At 42.5% G+C, this 21,776-nt stretch overlaps 1 protein-coding gene across 1 annotated transcript in view; it reads left to right on the forward strand.

Moving 5' to 3' along the window:
• LOC143768545 (elastase-1-like) overlaps positions 1–21,776 on the forward strand; it is a 133,338-nt gene that overhangs the window by 79,758 nt on the left and 31,804 nt on the right. Inside the window, exons 3-5 of the mRNA XM_077257195.1 lie at positions 364–458; positions 8,279–8,559; positions 20,331–20,494. Coding sequence (XP_077113310.1) covers positions 364–458; positions 8,279–8,559; positions 20,331–20,494 — 540 coding nt within the window. The remainder of the gene's footprint in view (positions 1–363; positions 459–8,278; positions 8,560–20,330; positions 20,495–21,776) is intronic.

The raw sequence follows: 21,776 nt of genomic DNA on the forward strand, positions 1-21,776 counted from the left end.
GCTTAGCTCACTAACCAATCCAGCCCCCTTCTCCCATCACAGCTGAAGGATAAAGGGTGCTGACTTGCTAATGAACTGCATCTGACAACCAGCCTCCTTCATACAAGTCACTGATACATCTGAAGGACAGCAAGAGTGAAGCTAATTGGACTTCTACATTGGGTTTGAATTTGGACCATGAGTCCAGGTTTCATTCTTAAAGCTAATTTAGTAAGTTTTACTTATTTCATTTTTAAAACGTCTTAACATCTTTTTACATTTCTGAGCAACCCATTTTAAGTGTGTGTCCTGCAAGGAGAAGAAAGCTGAACATGCTATAGAAATTTTACTGAATGCCTAATGAATTGTGCCTTTCTTTCAAAGGTTCAGGCTAGAGGAAATAAGAAGTATGTTCATGTCTGCGGTGGGACACTCATTCACAAAAATTGGGTACTCACTGCGGCCCACTGTTTTCAGAAGTAAGTCTTAAGCATGCATGTTATATTATTAGATCTCAAAATTTCCCCATTCAGATGAATGTTCCCTGTTTATAGCACTCCTGTGTTCTCTACAAGTGGGCTACTAGTAGAATCCTCAGGCAGCGGCTTATCCTTCTGATAATCAAAAAGTTCAGCCTATGAAATGATTTGGGGGAAGAGTCAGGAGGCCGACCTACATATTAGGTGGCTAGCTGTTGAAGTCAACTGTTCAAAAAACTTTTACCTAATGTGTATGGGGGCCGTTATAAATGTAGGCTATCAGTTGAAATTTTGGTTTTGTATACAGTGGGTACGGAAAGTTTTAATACCCCTTTAAATTTTTCACTCTTTGTTTCATTGCACCCATTTGGTAAATTCAAAAATGTTCATTTTTTCTCATTAATGTACACTCTGCACCCCATCTTGACTGAAAAAATCCCAGAAATGTAGTCATTTTTGCAAATTTATTAAAAAAGAAAAACTAATAGCGAGGATGCGGCGGAGAAATACCAATAATGGCAATCAAGTCTCAAGGATACCTGTGCGGGGAGCTCCTGTTCCTGTAACAGCTGCAATGCCGAGAGGTGAGGAGCGACGGACGACTATGAAGATACAAGACGCTGGGGAGCTGTGGAGAAGAGCGGGAGAAAGATCACAGGACTCGGCGGTGCAGGACCGCGGAGGGATCTCCTCAGCGCTCCGGGACCCAGGAAGCAAGCTTAGTCATGACGCGCCGCTGTTCGTGCCAATGAAGGAGGAGGGAGGAGAGACTCTGGGGACAGCCGACGGAGCCGACAGAGAGAGCAGTAAGACGCAGAGGGGTGAGGGGGGACAAGGAGCTGGGACACAGGGTGGGCAGATTAATAATAACTCGGCGGCAATTACAGCGCTCACCGCAGCACCAAAGCCTGAGGCCATATATAAAGCAGAAATGTCTGGGACTTCCCTGTCACCACTGCTCAGCCACACTGACAAAGGGCAATCATCTTTAGAGCTGGGAATACAGCTTAGCACCCCCACTAAAAAATGGAGTTTGGGATGTGATTCACTCCTGTATGGTGGGAAATCCTCTCCTGCTATAAAGAGGGCAGAGAGACAATCAGACATATGGCTTCAACCCTTCATTGCGCCCTGTATCTTTGAATCAATGAAAGATTTAAGGAGTTCTCTATTAAGTCTCACTCGGATAACTTCATTTGCAGTGATATTGATAGGGACACACAGCCAAACGACATAGTGCATTCAGACTCTGATTTATCCAATTCACAAAAAGAAGGGGAGAATTTTGACTCTGATGATTATGTTGATACTTCAACTTCCTCTGATCAAGACGAAAATGACTCTTTTAATGACTTTGACTCTGAGAAAACAGCCTCTTCAAATCTGTATTCAGAAGGGTCCACTACATCTGAGAAATCACACTATTCACCTTTATTTACCAGAATTGACAGTATATCTGCTTCATAAAAATACCCTTCTGAAATTTTAGTGATGAATATATGCAAAGCCTTATTAATTTCAATTGACACTATAAGAAACAAACATGGGAATACGGGGAATATAGACGTGTTGAAACCCGATTCTTCCCAACCTGAGGGGCTCAAAACTACCAAGATCTTCATAAAGAGGCTCTTCAAAGAATTATTGCTACTATCGCTCCCACATGCACTCAATTATCCGATCACTAGCACAAAGAATAGTGAGACCTCTTTGTTTACTAAATTTCAAGATTTATCTGCTTATTCAAATTCTTTAAAACAAATTCAAAATGACATATCGTCCTTTAAGGCTTGTCTTGCCGGCTATGGGGACATAAAGAGGGAAAATCGTCTCAAAATTAGGGGTGTCCCAGAGGCAATTCACTCCTCCCAATTGGAAAACTATTTTACAAAAATTATTTCTCACCTTCTCCCACAAACGAAAGGAAAAAATTTAATAGAAAAGACTTTTAGAATCCGCAAACCGATCAATCTCCCACCAAATGCAACAGGAGATGTGATAGTGTCATTCCGATCAACTCAAGTAAGAAACAAATTAATGGCGCTAACAAAAAACTCTAAAAAACTCCCAGCTCCCTACCATGACATCACCCTGTTCAAGGACTTGTCAAAGACCTCGATGCAACTGAGAAAATCTTTCCATCAAGTCACTAGGGAACTCCTCCGTGCCAAAATAATATATTACTGGACCCAAACGTCAAATCTACAAGTTAAATACACAGCTAAATCCATTTTTATCTCCTCTCCAAAAGAAGGTGTTGATTTCTTGAGACAAATTGGTTTAAATCCCTGAATTCCTCCTCCTGACTTCTCATCTCGAACAATGGAATAAGAACTCCTGATGTACAACATCGTTTCCACCAGACAGCTCCTGACACACCGGATATATATCTCACTTGAAAAAGTCATACAATTCCACTTGATTTTATTACTGAATCTGAACCGGACAATGCCGTCCAAAGGGTCCCAATGGGTCCCAAGGGTCCTAGTAGGGTCACATGAAGTGACCTTGGACCAGACAGGTTTTCATACTTTTTCTGACTTTACTTTTCATACTTTACGGACTTTAAGGTTGTGAAGTAGATATGTAATATGAGTTTATTTGTAGGTTGTGAAACAGACATTCAACAACTTATATTGGTGCTCATATTTTTAGGTGGTGAAGCGGACACTTAGCAACTTATCTTGATATCAAAAACGTGTGTTTATTTTTAGGTGGCGAAACGGACACTTAGCAATTTATATGTTTCAGTTGCAAAGCGAACTTTTAGAAACTCACCTTGATGTTATATGTTTACTTCAAGCTGTATGTATGCCTGCCCTGTCATGTCGGGCGCTGTTCAGACCAGGTCGTTCGACAGACAGCGGTAATTCCGCTTTTGACCACTATTTACTCATTGGCGTCGGCTAGATTTTATCTAGCTGTTCCGGGGTTAATTTACCTGATCCTCGGATTGGAAGCTGGGCCATGCCCATTGCCTTTAAATAGTTCTCCTGATCATTGGGCGTCGCCGATTATAGCTTCTGTCTTGTGCGTTGTTATCTCGGCCTGGAGTGGAGAGCTGATTCGTTGCTGGTGGTGTATTTTCCTTAGTCTTATTTACTCCTTCCTATATTTGTATTTATTTTGCCCTGCACATTTATAGTGTATTCTTGAGTGACTGCGGCGTGGTATATATTTTCCTTTATCCTTGTCTGTGCTAACTGTGGGTATTGGTGTATTACCTCTTCACTGGGAGGTGGGCGGAGGTTTCAGCCTAGGGTTGAAACAGGAGACAGGGTGAGGTTTGAGGCCTGGACATGCACACCATCAGTGTAAACTCCAGGTAGAGGGTCAGTCAGGATTTCCCTAGTCTGAGGGAAATTGCAGGGGCCCGGGTTATTAGCTCTCGCTCACCTAGTCTCCCCGTGACATGCCCTTTCCCCATTGCATGGGGCCTTTCCTTTCCACCTTCCATGACACAGCAAAACATGCGATCCAATGAAAAAATGCAAAGTGCATAAATTGGGAGGTCCTCAATAACTACCTTTCTGGGTCACCACGTCCCGTAATAGCGCACCCCGACGAGCGTTTCGGATTTCTATCCTTCGACATGGAACACTAATTGCAGTATTTGCATATTGCACACTTGCACTTTACACTGCTATGTGGAATTATTTTTCTTGTTTGCATTTTTGACACACTTAGGAGTTCCCGTATTTTAATCTACCCTACCTTGTTTATATGTTGCACATTTTTTCAACCTTCACTGGAGGGAAGTACTAGCTTTTTTATAAATAAACTGGGTCAGCCATTACCACTTATTCATTGTATAATTATATGTAATGTTTTTTAGTCCTGCTGTGCGCACAAATGTTTTGGTTTTATCTTGCCAATTATAATTAATAAAGGCATTTTTATATCTACTTTCTGCTTGGTGCATTTTCTGGCTTTCCATATATTGGTTGGGTTTGTTTTCTCTTGAATAGTGGTTCTTCACTATTTTTACAGAGCACCAATCCCTGTAACAATATACGGTATATATCCTCTTTTTGATTTCATTTATAGTATATTGGTGATTTTTTGATGCGTCTGTGTTTTTAATACCCTCCTAGTGCTGCATATCAGTCCCTGCATCTCAGGTGACGGCATCTCTCTTCCTGTCTTCCTTCCTGTGCTGAGCTGTCATTGATACTGCTCATTATAGTAATGAATATGCGTTCCACGCCTATGGGAGTGGAGACGCGTGCATATTCATTACTTTAATGAGTGGTACCATGTGACTGCTCAGCACAGGAAGGAAGACAGGAAGAGAGGTGTTGGCGCCCGTGATGCAGGGACTGATATGCAGCGATAACAACAGGAGGGTGAGTATGATGTCTTCTGCTCCCCCACCCCCACTCTCCCACTGGCAATGACTAGTGTATAAGCCTAGAGAGGCGTTTTCAGCACACAAAAAAGTGCTGAAAATCTCAGCTTATACACGAGTATATATGGTATTTAGTCCCTTTGCTAAGTATTGAGTAGAAGCACCGTTTTGAGCTAGTACAGCGATGAGTCTTCTTGGGAATGATGCAACAAGTTTTTCACACCTGTATTTGGGGATCTTCTGCCATTCATCCTTGCAAATCCTCTCCAGTTCCATCAGGTTGGATGGTGAACATTGGTGGACAGCCATTTTCAGGTCTCTCCAGAGATGCTCAATTGGTTTAGGTCAGGGCTCTGGCTGGGCCAATCAAGAATGGTCACAGTGTTGTTCTGAAGCCACTCCTTTCTTATTTTATCTGTGTGCTTAGGTTCATTGTCTTGTTGGAAGGTGAACCTTCAGCCAAGTCTGAGGTCCAGAGCACTCTGGAAGAGGTTTTCATCCAGAATATCTGTGTACTTGGTCGCATTCATGTTTCCTTCAATGGCAACCAGTCGTCCTGTCTCTGCAGCTGAAAAACACTCCATGCCACCACCATGTTTCACTGTTGGGATTGTATTAGGCAGGTGATGAGCAGTGCCTGGTTTTCTCCCCACATACCACTTAGAATTATCACCATAAAGGTCTGTCTTCGTCTCATCAGACCAGAGAATCTTATTTCTCATAGTCTGGGAGTCCTTCATGTTCATGTGTTTTTTTAGCAAACTCTATGCAGGCTTTCATATGTCTTGCACTGAGGAGAGGCTTCTGTAGAGCCACTCTGCCATAAAGACCCAATTGGTGGAGGGCTGCAGTGATAGTTGACTTTGTGGAGCTTTCTCCCATCTCCCTACTGCATCTCTGGAACTCAGCCACAGTGATCTTGTGGTTCTTCTTTACCTCTCTCACCAAGGCTCTTCTCCCACGATTGCTCAGTGTGGCTGGATGGCCAGGTCTAGGAAAACTTCTGGTGATCCCAAACTTCTTCCATTTAAGGGTTATGGAGGCCACCTTGCTCTTAGGAACCTTGAGTACTGCAGAAATTCTGTTGTAACCTTGGAGAGATCTGTGCTTTGCCACAATTCTGTCTCTGAACTCCTCGGCCAATTGATTTGACCTCATGATTCTCATTTGGTCTGACATGCACTGTGAGCTGTGAGGTCTTATATAGACAGATGTGTGTCTTTCCAAATCAAGTCCTATCAGTTTAATTAAACACAGCTGGAGTCCAATAAAGGAGTAGAATTATCTCAAGGAGGATCACAAGGAAATGGACAGCATGTGACTTAAATATGAGTGTCTGAGCAAAAGGTCTGAATACTTAATGATTATGTGATATATCAGTTTTTCTTTTTTATTAAGTTTGCAAAAAATTCTACATTTCTGTTTTTTTCAGTCAAGACAGGGTGCAGAGAGTAAATTAATGAGAAAAAAAAATTAACTTTTTGGAATTTACCAAATGGCTGCAATGAAACAAAAACTGAAAAATGTAAATGGGTCTGAATACTTTCCGTACCCACTGTAGGTGAGATATAAAGCATTTGGGTTGCATTCACACATCCATGTGACACATCCAAGTGCTGTGCGACTGGTTGTTTTACCATCCTGTTTCCTTTGGATTGAAACATACAAATGTGTGAGTTCAGTCTTGGCCAAATAAATATATTCAGATGAGGAGACCATTGAAAACGCTTGGTTGGTGCTACATCGCGACCCCATTCTCTTGTATTGAGTGGAGATGCAACAGCAACACTTAGCGTACTTTGGCCATGCAAAAGGTCTCACAGCGAAATTGCAGTATAGTTCCAGCTTTATTGAAACATTATTCTGGATTTAGGTAGGATTGCTTTTACAACTGTCCCTACAGTTTTTTTATTTTCTGAGTAATGGTAGCAATAAGTCTATCTATAAAGCAAAAAATAAATAAAGTATAAAATAATACAGCTCTGGCAAAAATTAAGAGACCACCACATCAAAACCCTGTCATGGGCAGCCCAATCTCCAGACCTGAACCCCATTGAAAACCTCTGGAATATAATCAAGAGGATGATGAATAGTCACAAGCCATCATACAAAGAAGAGCTGCTTACATTTTTGTGCCAGAAGCAGTGTGATAGACTGGTGGAAAGCATGCCAAGATGCACGAAAGCGGTGATCAAAAATCATGGTTATTCCACAAAATATTGATTTCTGAACTCTTTCTGAGTTAAAACATTAATATTGTTGTTTCTGAATGATTATGAACTTGTTTTCTTTGGATTATTTGAGGTCTGAAAGCACTGGGTTTTATTTTTTAATTTTGACCATTTTTCTTTGTCAGAAAAAAAAATACAAAATGTATTGCTTTGAAATTCGGAGACGTTGTCAGAAGTTTATAGAATAAAAAAAACAATTTACATTTTACTCAAAAATATACCTATGAAGAGAAAATTCAGAGAAACTGAACATTTTGCAGTGGTCTCTTAATTTTTGCCAGAGCTGTATAAAAAAACGTAAAATATAAAACAATTAATAACAACAACATAATTTTGGTCCGTTTTCTAAAAGATTTCTTTACGAGTATATTTTGATACTGAAAATCAATTTAATTATTCTGACATGGGTTATTTGGCAGGAAGCCATGGGTAGACTCACCATTGGTGTAACTGTGTGATCGCACAGTAGCCCAAGAGTCTACGTCTACCCCCAAGTCAGCAAATGGCTTTTGCCATAGACACATTATTGGACTTCAAAGTGCCCACGTACTATTCCGGCACTGGGGTCCTCTTCTGCCTGTGTCTGCCCCTACAACAAGCACATGTATGTATGCAAGGCTCATTCAGATACACAGTCCAGTAGTAATAAACTTACAATATTTTTTGCTTTGGATCCTGGATAGTTGCTTGCATTATGGGAAAAGCGCTATCTCCTCATCCTTCCACATGATTACCCCAAGTGTCGTGGGGTTTATTCCATAATGTAGGAGCCAGAATACGAGCAGCAGAGCACTCTGGGGAAATAACGGGACTATAGTATATCACTCTGGGGCTAACACACTCCAAAGGTGTTGCCCCCTCCAAAGCCCAAATCCATGTTCCAAATATATACAAATGGAGTTATGATATGAGTCAATACGAAAGAAAGCAGGCTATTACACTGGGTAAATAAACATAAGGGTGGACATATCATTGGTGCAATGGTTGGCCCACATTCACCTCCAAATCAGCCAACAGGTCCTGTCACAGACCAAATAGGGGCCCATACACTGGTCTTGCACAAGGACCCCCTCCCATCTCTACCTGCCACTGAATAAACAAGAAAAAAAAACAATTGTAATTTTGGTTTCCTTAAGCGTTTAGAGTGGAAGCTGTTAGCAAGTAGTTATAGAAGATAACTTGTAAAAACAATATTTATCATGATGTATGTTACTCATCTGATTGCTTTGTTTATTACAAAGGGGGAAGGCAGAAGATGCCGCTAACTGGAGGATCGTCCTTGGGAAGCATAACCTCAACCATACGGAACCTACGGAAAAAATGTACAATGTGAAGCGCATATACAGGCATGAACGCTTCCGCTACCCCCATCTGAATGAGCTGGACTATGATATTGCATTGGTCAAGCCTGTAGGAGACATACTAACCACCCACTTCATACAGTACGCTTGCCTTCCAAAGAGAGAAATGACTCTACGCCCAGGTCATTTTTGCTGGGTAACAGGATGGGGAGATACCAGAGGTAACATGTTTGTACTTTCAATAAATGGGAACTCACATTGATGATTACTTCTTCAAGGGAATCTGTCACCAGGTTTTTCCAACCCTGTTTGAGAGCAGCAGAATATAGGGGCCGAGAACCTGATTCCAGAAAACTATAACTTACTGAGCTGCAGTTTTGATAAAATGACATGTTTATCTGCTGCAGATACAGAGCTTTGAAAAAGTATTCATACCACTTTTCAACATTTTTTCATGTTACACACACAAACTTAAATGTATCTTATTGGGATTTTATGTGATATACCAACACAAAGTAGCAAGTATTTATGAAGTGTAAAGTAAATGATACATGGTTTCAAAGGTATTTTAAAACTATAAATCTTAAAATTGTGATGTGCATTTATATTCTACCCCCGAGTCAATACTTTGTAGGACCACCTTTCGCTGCATGTATTTTTGGGGTATGTCTCTACTAGCTTTGCACATCTGGAGGCTGAAATTTTTAATTCTAAACATATGATATCAAATTATTAATGAAATTAATTGTAACAGTACACATTGTTTATTCAGTGCAGTGTCGCATGTGTTATATACAATATATTGGGTGCACCACACGCAAATTTAAAACTAGGATAGCAGAACACATACATGAGGCTGCTCCTGATCATTTGAGAATTAGGCGTCCTATGTCAGGACTATCCAGGCACTTTCATGATATGCATGAAGGTGATTGTTCTTCATTAATAGTAATGGATGTGTCATGATCCAGTCCGGGTTTTGAGTCCTGTCTGCCCTTTTCCCGGGCTGATCATGTCAAGGGTTAACTTTGCTGTGCCTCATTCTGGGTTCAGGTTTGCTATTTAGCTCCACTGTGTCCTGCAGGCGGTGTCAGTTATAGTTTCTGCCTACTGCGTGTGTAGCTGACCCCTTTGCTCTGATTTGTCTTGCTGTTTGCTTACTGAACCCGTGTCTATTTATCCCCTCTTCCCTTCCTGACTCAGTGTTCCCCTTTCGTGTATTGACTTCCTGGTGTAGACTTGGCTTGGACCCTGACATGTTGTTTTGTCTTTTGTCTTTGGCATATCTGCTCCTGACCGGTACTGACCCATTTGGCTTGTTTTTGACTCTGTGTTTGCTTATTCCTTTTGTACTGCACTGCAGTGTTATATCTACCCGGCTTGTTTTGATGCCACCTGGTGGTGGCCTCGCCGCTACATTGCTCTAATTTGTCCTGCTGCTTGCTTACTGAACCCATGTCTGTTTATCCCCTCTTCCCTTCCTGACCCAGTGTTCCCCTTTCATGTATTGACTCCCTGGTTTTGACTTGGACCCTGATGTGTTCTTTTGTCTTTTGTCCTTGGCATATCTGCTCCTGACCGATGCTGACCCATTTGGCTTGCTTTTGACTCTGTGTTTGCTTACTCCTTTTGTACTGCACTACAGTGTTATATCTACCCAGCTTGTTTTGCTGCCACCTAGTGGTGGCCTCGCCGCTGCATTGCAGGTCTGGCCTTGCTGTGTGCAGTCCTCCTCCACTCTATTGCCATCTAGTGGAGCTTGCATTTACCTGCATGCCGGAAGCAGCGTGACAGGATGTTTAGAGGGTTAATCGCCCTACTGGGAAGAAACGGGGCTCAGCTTCTCCTCAAACACAAAGCTTTTTGGCTTTTGAACTTGCGTGCAAGATCTCCCAATGGTCTTAATTTAAAAAATTATCTTATGTAACTGTACTAGTGTTATGATTTTGTGAAAGTACTTATTTTCAGTATATCACATTACATTAGTGAAATATTATATATTTATATTTTTTTCACAGCTATTTTATATTTCCACATATATTTACATGATATTATTGATTGCTCTGCTTTGCGGTTTACATGGCTTGTCGGAGATTTTTTCACCATCTGTTGAAGTATGTGTATCTATGGCCATTATTTAGTTGCATAGGTTGAAAAAAGACCTAAGTCCATGAAGTTCAACCTTTCTCCACCAATTGGGTTATTTTGGTCACAAAATTAACTGTAACCCACAATGTTATGTGTATTGAGGAAATCGCCCAGCCCTTTTTTTAAAAGCTGTTATAGCATCTGCCATTACTACCTCTTGTGGTCGGGCATTCCACAGTCTGACTGCTCTAACTGTAAAGAACCCTTCTCTATTTAGCTGCTGGTATCCCCTTTCCTCCACCCATAATGAGTTCTCCATAGTCCTCAGTATGGTCTTTGGAAGGAATAAGTCATGTGCCAGTCCTTTGTACTGACCACACATATATCTATACATGTAAATGAGATCACCGCTGAGGTGTCTTTTTTCAAAGTTAAGCAAGCCCTACTTTTCCAACTTCTCATTATATGAAAGGCCTTCCATCCCTTGCAATAATATAGTTGCCTACCTTTGAACTGACTGTAATTTCTGAAAGTCCTTTTTTAAATGTGGGGCCCAAAACTGGATCCCATATTCTAGATGTGGCCTCACAAGTGATTTAGAAAGGGGTAACAATACATTGGTATTGCGGGATGGTATCACTCTTTTTATACATCTTAAAATCTTGTTAGCTTTTTGCAGCTGCTGCTTGACATGGAGTACTACTGCTCAGCTTACTTGTAACCAGAATAGCCAAGTCCTTCTCCTGTTCTGTAGTCCCAAGTATGGTCCTATTTAATGTATATGCAGCAATAGGATTATTCCGTCCTAGGTGCATTACTCCACATTTATCCACATTAAACCTCATTTCCCAAATGTTTGCCCATTCGGTCATTTTGCAAAATTGTTATGTCAAAGTCAGATTTTAGTATCCTGCATAGTTTGATGTCGTCAGCGAAGACTGACACTTCAAGGCTCACAATCGCATCCAAAAGGTCATTAACAAAGAAGTTAAAAAGAATTAGTCCTAGCACAGATCCCTGCGGTACTCTACTGCTGACTATATGCCATTTAGAAAACATGTCATTTAAAGGGAACCTGTCACCTCGTTCGGCCGATACGAGTAACGGCCATCGCCTGTAAGGGGTTGCAAGGACTGTCTTGTTCCCCCACACACGTCCTGGGAAAACTAAAGGTTATTGCAGAAATCGTTTAATGTCCTTAACACTATCCGTTTAATGTCTTACTTTTATATGTGCTCTGTCTTCCATGCTGCTAAATGTACATATTTCTATTGTGTCATAAAATGTGTTATAGGGAAAGCGCAGTTCCTTAATTGAGACACTAGATGGGGCACAGTAGGATTAGGTAATAGAAGCTTAGTATAGTTACTAGTTAATATAGGAGGGGCCAGCTGTGGTTAAGACAGGAGCATGTCCTGAAAGTGTTCAGTCAAGACAGGGAGCTGGTACAGCTCAGAGGGACCAGGGAGCCCCAGGCATCCCAAAGGGCTTAAGAGCTCGGGACAGTGCAGCAGCACCGCAACGTTTGAAAAGGGCCCAGCCATCCAGTGTCAGTGGGTCAGAGAGTTACAGCCTAGGAATTGCAGCAGGATAAAGACGCAGGTCACACCAAAATGTAGTAGCTTTCTACATGGGCAGACGCCCTTCTGTTTGGTGCAAAATAGATGAAGGAACTAAGAGTAGTCATGCTGAACAGGGAGAACACTGCAGTACCGAACGGTTTCGTTCATCCCGGGGAAACCCTGGGAAGAATAAGTGAAGACACAGGGAAAGAAAAGGATGTGAACGATGTCGTACTCTGTGTTGATGCTGTAACTGATGTAGATGTGCTGCGACTGGAACCAAGTCAAGTTCTTTACTTAAAGTTTGAAATGGACTCTGTCTCTTTGTGCTCAACAACACCAGCAGCTGAACTTCAGCAGCCCCGATGGGACCCTGACAGTGCAGAGGGTGCAGCAGAAGGTATCCAAGAAAAGGGACATTGTTTATATGTGACGGGAGGCCAGAGCATGTGTAACCAGATATGATATACTCAGCCATGACTATGGCCCTGGCTCTGCCTCTCACACTCCTTTCAGGGCTTATTACAGCATTCTATCATGTTGTAGATAAGCCCTCGATCTGACCTGCAAGAGAAGAAAAATAACTTTTATTATACTTACTTGGGGCGGTCCAGTCCGATGGGTGCTGTAGGTCTGTTCCGGCTCCTTCCATCTTCTTCTGATGCTGTGCTCCTGCTTGCTTCATGTGGATGACGCATCCATGTGTCATCCACACGGGCTCCCCAACATCGCGCTCCTGCGCAGGCGTACTTATCTGCCCTGTTGAGGGCAGAGTAAAGTACTGCAGTGCGCAGGCGCTGGGAAAGGTCAGAGAGGCCCAGCGCCAGCACACTGCAGGAATTTTCTCAGCCCTCAACAACTCAACAGGGCAGATAATTACGGCTGTGCTGGAGCGCAATGCTGGAGAGCCTGTGAAGCAAGCAGGAGGGCGACATCGCAAGAAGATGGGAGGTGCCGGACCAGGTCCTGCGACACACATCGGATCGGACTGCCCCCAAGTGAGTATAATAAAATTTATTTTTTTTTCTCTTGCAGGTCAGCTCTGGGGCAGATATGCAGCATTAAAGAATGCTGTATATAAGCCCTGAAAGGAGGTGACCGTAACTCGTATCAGCCAAACAAGGTGACAGGTTCCCTTTAAGCCAATTCCTTACCCATCTGCATATAGTTTCCCGCAGTACCTACGTATGGAGCTATGCTTGTTTAGTGTAACACATAGGCTTAACAATGGTGTTTTTAAAAGGCCCTTTAATGGGGCATACACTATATAACTTTCATTTTTTCGGACGCTACTTGTCAGGACTAAGTTATGATAGCTCGAAAAGCATAGACTTAACGTTACTGTGATTTTTTTTAACAGCTTTTTCTCTAATCTTCCTTTTAATAGACTAAATAAATGTGATATTTTATTGTGTATATACAGCTCTGGAAAAAATTAAGAGACCACCACATCAAAACCCTGTCATGGGCAGCCCAATCCCCAGACCTGAACCCCATTGAAAACCTCTGGAATGTAATAAAGAGGGTGATGGATAGTCACAAGCTATCAAACAAAGAAGAACTTCTTACATTTTTGCACCAGAAGCAGTGTGAAAGACTGGTGGAAAGCATGCCAAGATGCATGAAAGCTGTGATTAAAAATCATGGTTATTCCAAAAAATATTGATTTCTGAAGTCTTCCTGAGTTAAAACATTAGTATTATTGTTTATAAATGATTATGAACTTGTTTTCTTTGCATTATCTGAGGTCTGAAAAGCACTGTTTTAAAAAAAAAAATTGACCATTTTTATTAGTCAGAAAAAATACAAAATGTATTGCTTGGAAATTCAGAGACATGTTGTCAGAAGTTTATAGAATAAAAGAACAATTTACATTTTACTCAAAAATATACCTATAAAGAGAAAAATCAGACAAACTGAACATTTTGCAGTGGTCTCTTAATTTTTTCCAGAGCTGTATATTTTTGTGGTTGCTTGATATTTTCTCCTTGCCTGGTCTGGAGGTGTCATCAGCACCTGGCCTTATTGTGGCACTGTGTAACCACAATTCAAAATAATTACTCAATGGGTCATTTACATCATTTAAAGTCTTTTGCCCTCATTGCTGCTGTCATTGGAAGAGTGCACCTTGAAGCAAAAATTATATTGGTCTAGATGAATTACATTCTAGGGTACTGAAAGACATAGAGAATATTGCAGAACCACTAGCCAGAATTTTTGAAAAATCTTGGAGAACAGGAGAAGTCCAAGAAGATTGGAGAAGGGCAATGTTGTCCCTATCTTCAAAAAAGGAAAGAAGATGGAGCCAGGAAATTACAGGCCAGTGAGTCTTACTTCTATACCATGAAAGATATTTGAACAAATTATTAAATAGCATGTATGTAAGTACATGGATAAGAATACAGCAATTAATCAGAGCCAGCATAGGTTTGTAGCAAACAAGTCATGCCAGACTAATCTAATTCATTTCTATGATAGAATGACTGACTGGGTGGATCAGCAAAATGCGGTAGATATAGTATATCTTGACTTCAGCAAAGCATTTGATAAAGTATACAATACTATCCTTATTGAAAAAATGAGGAAATATGGGATTGATAAGGCTACAGTTAGGTCGATTCATAACTGGCTCAGTGATCATAATCAAAGAGTGGTAATAAATGGTTGCAGATCCAACTAGAAGAGTGTTTCAAGTGTTTCAAGGTTCTGTCCTTGCCCAAGTGTTGTTCAATATTTTTAAAAATGATCCAGATAAGGAAACTGAAGGTAAACTAATCAAATTTGAACACGATGCAAAGCTAGGAGGGATAGCTAACACTAGAGATGATAGAAAGGATTCAAAAGGATCTAGATAAGCTAGATAAACAATGGCCGGAGACTAAAGGTACCGTCACACTAGGCGATATCGCCAGCAATCCGTGACGTTGCAGCGACCTGGATGGCGATATCGCTGTATTTGACACGCAGCAGCGATCTGGATCCCGCTGTGAAATTGCTGGTCGCTGCTAGAAGGTCTGCACATTATTTGGTCGCTAGGTCGCCGTGTATCGCCGTGTTTGACAGCAAAAGCAAGGATACCAGCGATATTTTACACTGGTAACCAGGGTAAACATCGGGTTACTAAGCGCAGGGCCGCGCTTAGTAACCCGATGTTTACCCTGGTTACCAGCGTAAAAGTTAAAAAAACAAACAGTACATACTCACCTGCGCGTCCCCCAGCCTCTGCTTCCTGACACTAAAGCGCCGGCCCTAAACTGAAAGTGAAAGCAACAGCGGTGACGTCACCGCTGTGCTGTTAGGGCCGGAGCTCAGTCAGCGTCAGGATGCAGAGGCTGGGGGACGCGCAGGTGAGCATGTACTGTTTGTTTTTTTAACTTTTACGCTGGTAACCAGGGTAAACATCGGGTTACTAAGCGCGGCCCTGCGCTTAGCAACCCGATGTTTACCCTGGTTACCCGGGGACCTCGGCATCGCTGGTCGCTGGAGAGCGGTCTGTGTGACAGCTCTCCAGCGACCACACAGCGACGCTGCAGCGATCGGCATTGCTGTCGCTATCGCTGCAGCGTCGCTTAGTGTGACGGTACCTTAATAAAATTGTATTTAACAGAGAGAAATGCAAGATTCTACATTTGGGCAAGAAAACGAAAATTACATCTACAGAATGGGAGCAACAGAACTAAGCAACAGCATGTGTAAAAAATACTTGGGTTATACTAATAGATCAAAGACTACACATGAGTCAACAGTATGACGCAGCAGGAAAAAAGGCAAACACAATTCTGGGATATATTAAGAGAAGCATAGAATCTAGATCACGTCAAGTAATTATCCCCCTCTACTGCTCTTTGGTCAGGCCTCATCTAGAATACTGTGTCCAGTTCTGGGAACCATATTTTTTTAAAAAAGAAAAACTTGAGCAAGTTCAGAGAAGAACTCCCAGGATGGTGAGAGGACTGCATACTATGTCCTACGAGGAGAGATTGAAGGATCTGGAAATGTTTAGATTGCAGAAAAGAAGGCTAAATAGCTGTCTACAAATATCTGAAGGGATGTCGCAATATAGAGGAAACATCCTCATTCTCATTTGCACATGGAAACAGGAGAAGCAATGTAATGATACTGAAAGGGAGAAGATACAAATTAGATATTTGAAAAAACTTTGACAGTGAGGGTATGTTTCCACAGTCAGGATTGGCTCAGTATCTGCTCAGGATTTGACGCAGGTGAAATCTGCATCTGAGGTCACTGGCAGGTCACCTGCATTTTTTATGCGTTTTTACATGCGTTTTTGATGCGTTTTTTGTCACTTGAAATAAAGCTTATTGAAAGTTGGCTTCTGGGAAGGAAAAAAGTGATTTCCTGTTTGCAAAAAGGGTATGTGCACACAGTCAGTAAACACTGCAGGTTGGACGCTGTGTACATCTGCAGCGTCCAACCTGCAGCGGCCAGATGTTACAGCGTAGTGGATGGCATTTCAAGAAATCTCATTTTCACTATGCGTTCAAAGATGCAGGCGGTAGATCTGCGTAAACAGACATGCGGCGCATCTTTCCAGACCGCAGCATGTCTGTTTACAATACGGAAATGCTCTGTCCCCGCAGAGTAAATATCAGGACTAAGGAAGTGGACCCTCTGGGTCACGGCTTCAGAGCCCCCGAGGACGAGTGAACCAGATGATGCCACCCTGTCTTCACGGACGGTACAGTGAAACTGCGAATGGCTCATTAAATCAGTTATCAGCTGTGGGCTGATATTAGCATATCAGCTGTGGGCTGATATTAATACAATACAGGGAGAGTTAGGGACAGGCCCAAGGAGGGTGAAGCCGCAACTGCCGGAGCCAAAGGGACGACTGAAGATAGAACAAAGAAACAACGGAAGACGGGGGAAAGACACAGTTACTGAAGAGACTAGAATGGCGGAGGTACTGGACAGATGGAGGCAGCAAAGACAAAGTACTGACCGGTAGGATGAAAGCACATGTAAGATGGAAACAAGGAGACTCTAGACTGGCAGGAATGGCAGGCACGCAGGACTGGGAGGTACAGCAGGAACAGCAGGACACAGCACGAACACCGGACTGGAAGGCACAGCAGGAACACAGGACTGGCAGGACACGGCGGGAACACAGGACTGGCAGGACACGGCAGGAACACAGGACTGGCAGAAACACAGGACTGGCAGGACATGGCAGGAACACAGGGCTGGCAAGGTATGGCAGGAACACAGGACTGGCAGGGATGGCAGGAACACAGGACTGGCAGGACACGGCGGGAACATAGGACTAGCAGGAACACAGGACTGGCAGAACATGGCAGGAACACAGGGCTGGCAAGGTACAGCAGGAACACAGGACTGGCAGGGACAGCAAACATAGACAGTCAGAGTCACAGGTTAGGATGCAAGGAACGGAGCCTAGGAACCTAAGGTGACGATGGCACAAAGCCAGCGAACGCAATAGACGCAAAGGCGTCTGAGCAGGGCAGGTGCTGGGTAGAAGTACCCGACAGGCGCCGCCATATTGGAGGCAGAGCTGCCGGGTCACGACCTCCAAGAAGCCCCAGCGACGAGAGAAGCACGTCTGCGCATGCGCGGACCACCGAAGGGACGAGCGCCGGAGCAGCTGGAAGACGGAGAGCAGTAGGGAGCATCGGGAGTGCGCTGGCCAGACAGGTAAGTATAAGGAAGCGGCGTAACAGTAAATTTCCTATAGAATATCATTACATGCAGTAAAACCACATCTAATTATTAGTCACATACGTAATAACTGCAGGAACACAGCTTACTACGCATGTGTACTAATTTACATATGTTGAATCTTGTGTCACATCCGGAAGTACGTGTCGGGCCGGTGTCACACTTCTGAGTGTGATGCGAGATACTCGTGCGAGTGTCTCGCATCAACACCTGGCACTGCCGCAAGCACTCGGACCGGCGTGTGCGGCTGCACAGAAATACAAGCAGCCGCACACTCCGGTCCCGAGTGTCAGGTGTTGATGCGAGAGACCATGTCAAACATGCGCATATTTCTCACATCACACTCGCAAGTGTGACACCGGCCACACAGGAATATGTAATGTCCTTTCCTTTTTTGTTACCAAATACAATTTTTTTAAATGGCTTGGGCTCCCACGCAATTTTCTAAACCAGCAGGGGGAACGCCAAAAACTTTGGGCTGATGTTTATAGCCTTGGAAGGGGTTAACTCCCATAGAGCTTCCCAGGGTATTAATATCAGCTCAGAGCTGTATACCTAGCCTTTACTGGCTATTAAAGTAGGGGGAACCCCCAAAAAATGACATGGGGTCCCCCTATAATTAATAACCAGCAAAGGCTAGGCAGATAGCTGTGGGCTGATATTAATAGCCTAGGAAGGGACCATGGATATTGCCCCCTCCAGCTACAAACACCAGCACTCAGCCGCGCTAGTTTGGGGGTTAATTTCACCTTTGTATTGTAAGGTGACATCAAGCCCATTAGTAATGGAGAGGTGTCAATAAGACACCTCTCCGTTACTAATCCTATAGTTGTTACAGGTTAAATAAAAACACAGCCAGAATAAAGTCTTTTATTGAAATAAAACACCACACAGTGTTCCCATCTTTATTGTTCTGCTAATTCCCCGAATCCCTCGATCTCCTGCAAAGATAAAAAATAAACCAACACAAATACCCCCTATTCTGACGTAGTCCTTAATAACGAGTGTCCCACGACGAGTCCAGCTCTGCTACATCTGGATGCCTGACATTGAGCATATGTCATCATTTTGCAAAAGGCAGTACAATCCATGTGGCATGGAAGCAATTGTGGTGAACTTGGACACGTGGGAGTTGAGTTTTCGTGCAAACAGACAAGTAAATGCATGTCTCCCAGGCACACATATGGCTAACTGATGAAGCAATACAGGAAGAGGAAGACAAGTATGGAATTCCGTTCTATTGGTCAAGGGTTGAATAATTGAGTTTAACATGATCAACAAAAAATATAATGTTGTAAACAATGTAGGCTAAAATAAAATATGGGAATAACCAAGGTAAATTACATTAAACAGTGAAGGGAATTTGTGCTAAATAAAAGTGGTGGGGTTGTATCAGTAAATTTACAGATTGTATAGGTCCAGATAAACTAGTAATTAAGGTTGGAGATGGTGGCTACTATGCTCCGCAGTTAATTACAAGGTGTGCACATCTGGTAGTAGTATTGCAGCACATAAGCTGGTGTCCTTTCCAATTGTTAAATTTTAAGCCTTTGGCTAATAACAGCATATGCACTTCAAGGTAATTTACCCTTGAATAAAGGAATATAAATCACCCTTGGATAGCGAGATGTAATGCTTCAGAAGAGGCTGTTGTTACATATAATTAGCACTTAGTGCCTCTATAGATCCTTTATTCAATCCAATGTCATGGTTACCATTAGGTGATCAGTAATACTTTATCGTACAGTTGCACTTTTGCTATGGGAAATACCTGATTTCCAGTATGTCAGTCCATGATCTAGTAGTTGATATCATGTGAACCCAATGCTTTATCCCCCTATAGCAGCGCTCCGGCCAGCTGTGCATGCATGACGAGGGAGTGGGAATTTTCTACTGTCATTGTGGATACCTAAACATGACAATAACCAGGGTAATGTAAAATAAAAAAACACGGCTAAGAATGTGGTAGCCACACACAACAGCATCACCACCTCTGGCACCAGTCATCTAGGCAGTAGTAGAACCAAACACACATCACAATTGGCCTTCTTTCCCCCTAGCAAGCTTATTAGTGGGGAGCAAATGGAAGATGCATCATTAGTCTCAGTCAATGCACGATAATGTGACCACTGACAGTGACACCATCAGTTTGAGTCAATGTTTGGTATAGTTCTCTGCCGCCCTAACATGGCTGTTGCATTTCCTCCCTCAGCTGTCATAAAGGCTATGTTAGTCCTGTTTCCTTATTGACTGCACAATACCATGTGGTCACGATACATGCAATCTTCTGCAATGTGTAAGATGGAGGCGGGTAATCTTTTGGTGATTCACTCGAATTACAAATTGTTCAAATTCATCAGGACATTTCCTAAAATTTGATATAAATTTGATTTGTATCAAATCAATTTGCTTTTTCTAGTTTCCAAGTAAGCAGCTGCTTCACTATTCCATATAACTGCCATTCAAGAAAACCTGTTTTTTTTTTCAGGCATTGTTCTTTTAGGCATTTTGTTGTGTTTGCTTACAGCGCACTGGTACTAATAATGGTACTGTAATCTCATGATGGTTTGTCCAGCTTCTTAGACTCCATCAATGTGGAACTTCATTTTATATCATTTCTATATGTTTTGGATTTTTTTAACAAGGTGGAAAAGAGAACTTTACACTGTCAGAAGTTCTGAACCAAGCCAAGCTGCCAATTATTGATACAAAAACATGCAAACAGAAAAAATTCTGGGGTGAAAGGGTTCGGGAGTCAATGATCTGTGCTGGATTTCGAGACATTGGAGGGTCCCCTGCTGCCTGCCAGGTAATTAACACATCATAGTTTCTAAAAATGTACCTCTCATTTGATTGGTAATTTTATAAAAGATGAAAATGCTGTAGAGTGCATGTTAGGCTAGATTCACACATATAAAGTGCAGTCTGCTGGTTTTGTTGGCTTCACAAGAAAAAAAGGATTCCAGAGTCAACTAAGTCACTTTGGATACTGTCTGGCCTCTGTCTGTCCTGGCAGTGTATATCTTTTTCAGACAAAAGAATAGCAGTCCACATTTCTTTGCATGCGTGAAAAAGATGATCACTGGACCAAGGCCAAACAATGTACACAGTGACTCCATCGGCTTCACTGAATTGAATGACTCTTTCTGGGTTTCGATCAGAGTCTTGTTATTCAGGGATTCCAACAGAAATCCTGGCACAGTGTTCATGGGAGAGCACAATGTATGTGAGCCTAATCTTGTGTCTTTTGCCATTTTTATGCTGCCTTGTTGTTTTGAATACCTCGCCCCACTGTTTGATCATCTAGCAGCATTACTTGCAGTTCTCTCATGCGTATTGAGGGTTTACTCTGCTAGCTGAGCCTGCCAACAGAATGTCCTCCAACTTTTTTTTCCATTAGTTTCCACAATGCACTGCTAATGTACAATGAAAACATAAGGTGGCAAGTGCGGTACAGGTGAGGAAAAATGTAATAATCAAGGCTGGGATGAAGAGGAAACAGGAAAATAGAAATGCTAATATCTATAGGTAACAAGAAGGAAAATGGAAAATGAGGACAGTGAGGTTTCACACACAGCAGATGTTGAGTAGGAGAGCAGGGGACAAAACAGGTGCAGATATGATTTGAACTAACAGGTAAATGAATATCATTGAAAGGCTGATCCTAGTATGATAAAAAAAAGTCCAGCCGTTCACTACCAACTCCAATACACAGTATTTAATAATCTCACTACTGCAAAGAGAGAACAGACTTGTATCTACCCTTTCTGTCTCTAACTGTACGCAGGTCACTTTTGATATTGGCTCCGGTGCTGAGCCCACATCTTTTCCAGCACATGTCGGCTGTTTTGAACAGCTGACATACGCCTCTAACAGCCGTGTGTGGAATTGAGATCCACTAGCGGCTGTTAACCAGTTAAATGCCGCTGTCAAACTCTGACAGCGGCATTTAACATGAGCTTCCAGCAAAGGCTCCGGAAATCCCGCCCATCAGCGCCCGTGTCACATGACCGAGGGTCGCCAGTGGGTTGGCATGACAACCAGATGTCTCCAGCAGACCTCTATGGTTGTCACTCCCGGATTCCTACAAG

This window comes from Ranitomeya variabilis, chromosome 4 (assembly GCF_051348905.1).
Source record: "Ranitomeya variabilis isolate aRanVar5 chromosome 4, aRanVar5.hap1, whole genome shotgun sequence".
Lineage (NCBI taxonomy): Eukaryota > Metazoa > Chordata > Amphibia > Anura > Dendrobatidae > Ranitomeya > Ranitomeya variabilis.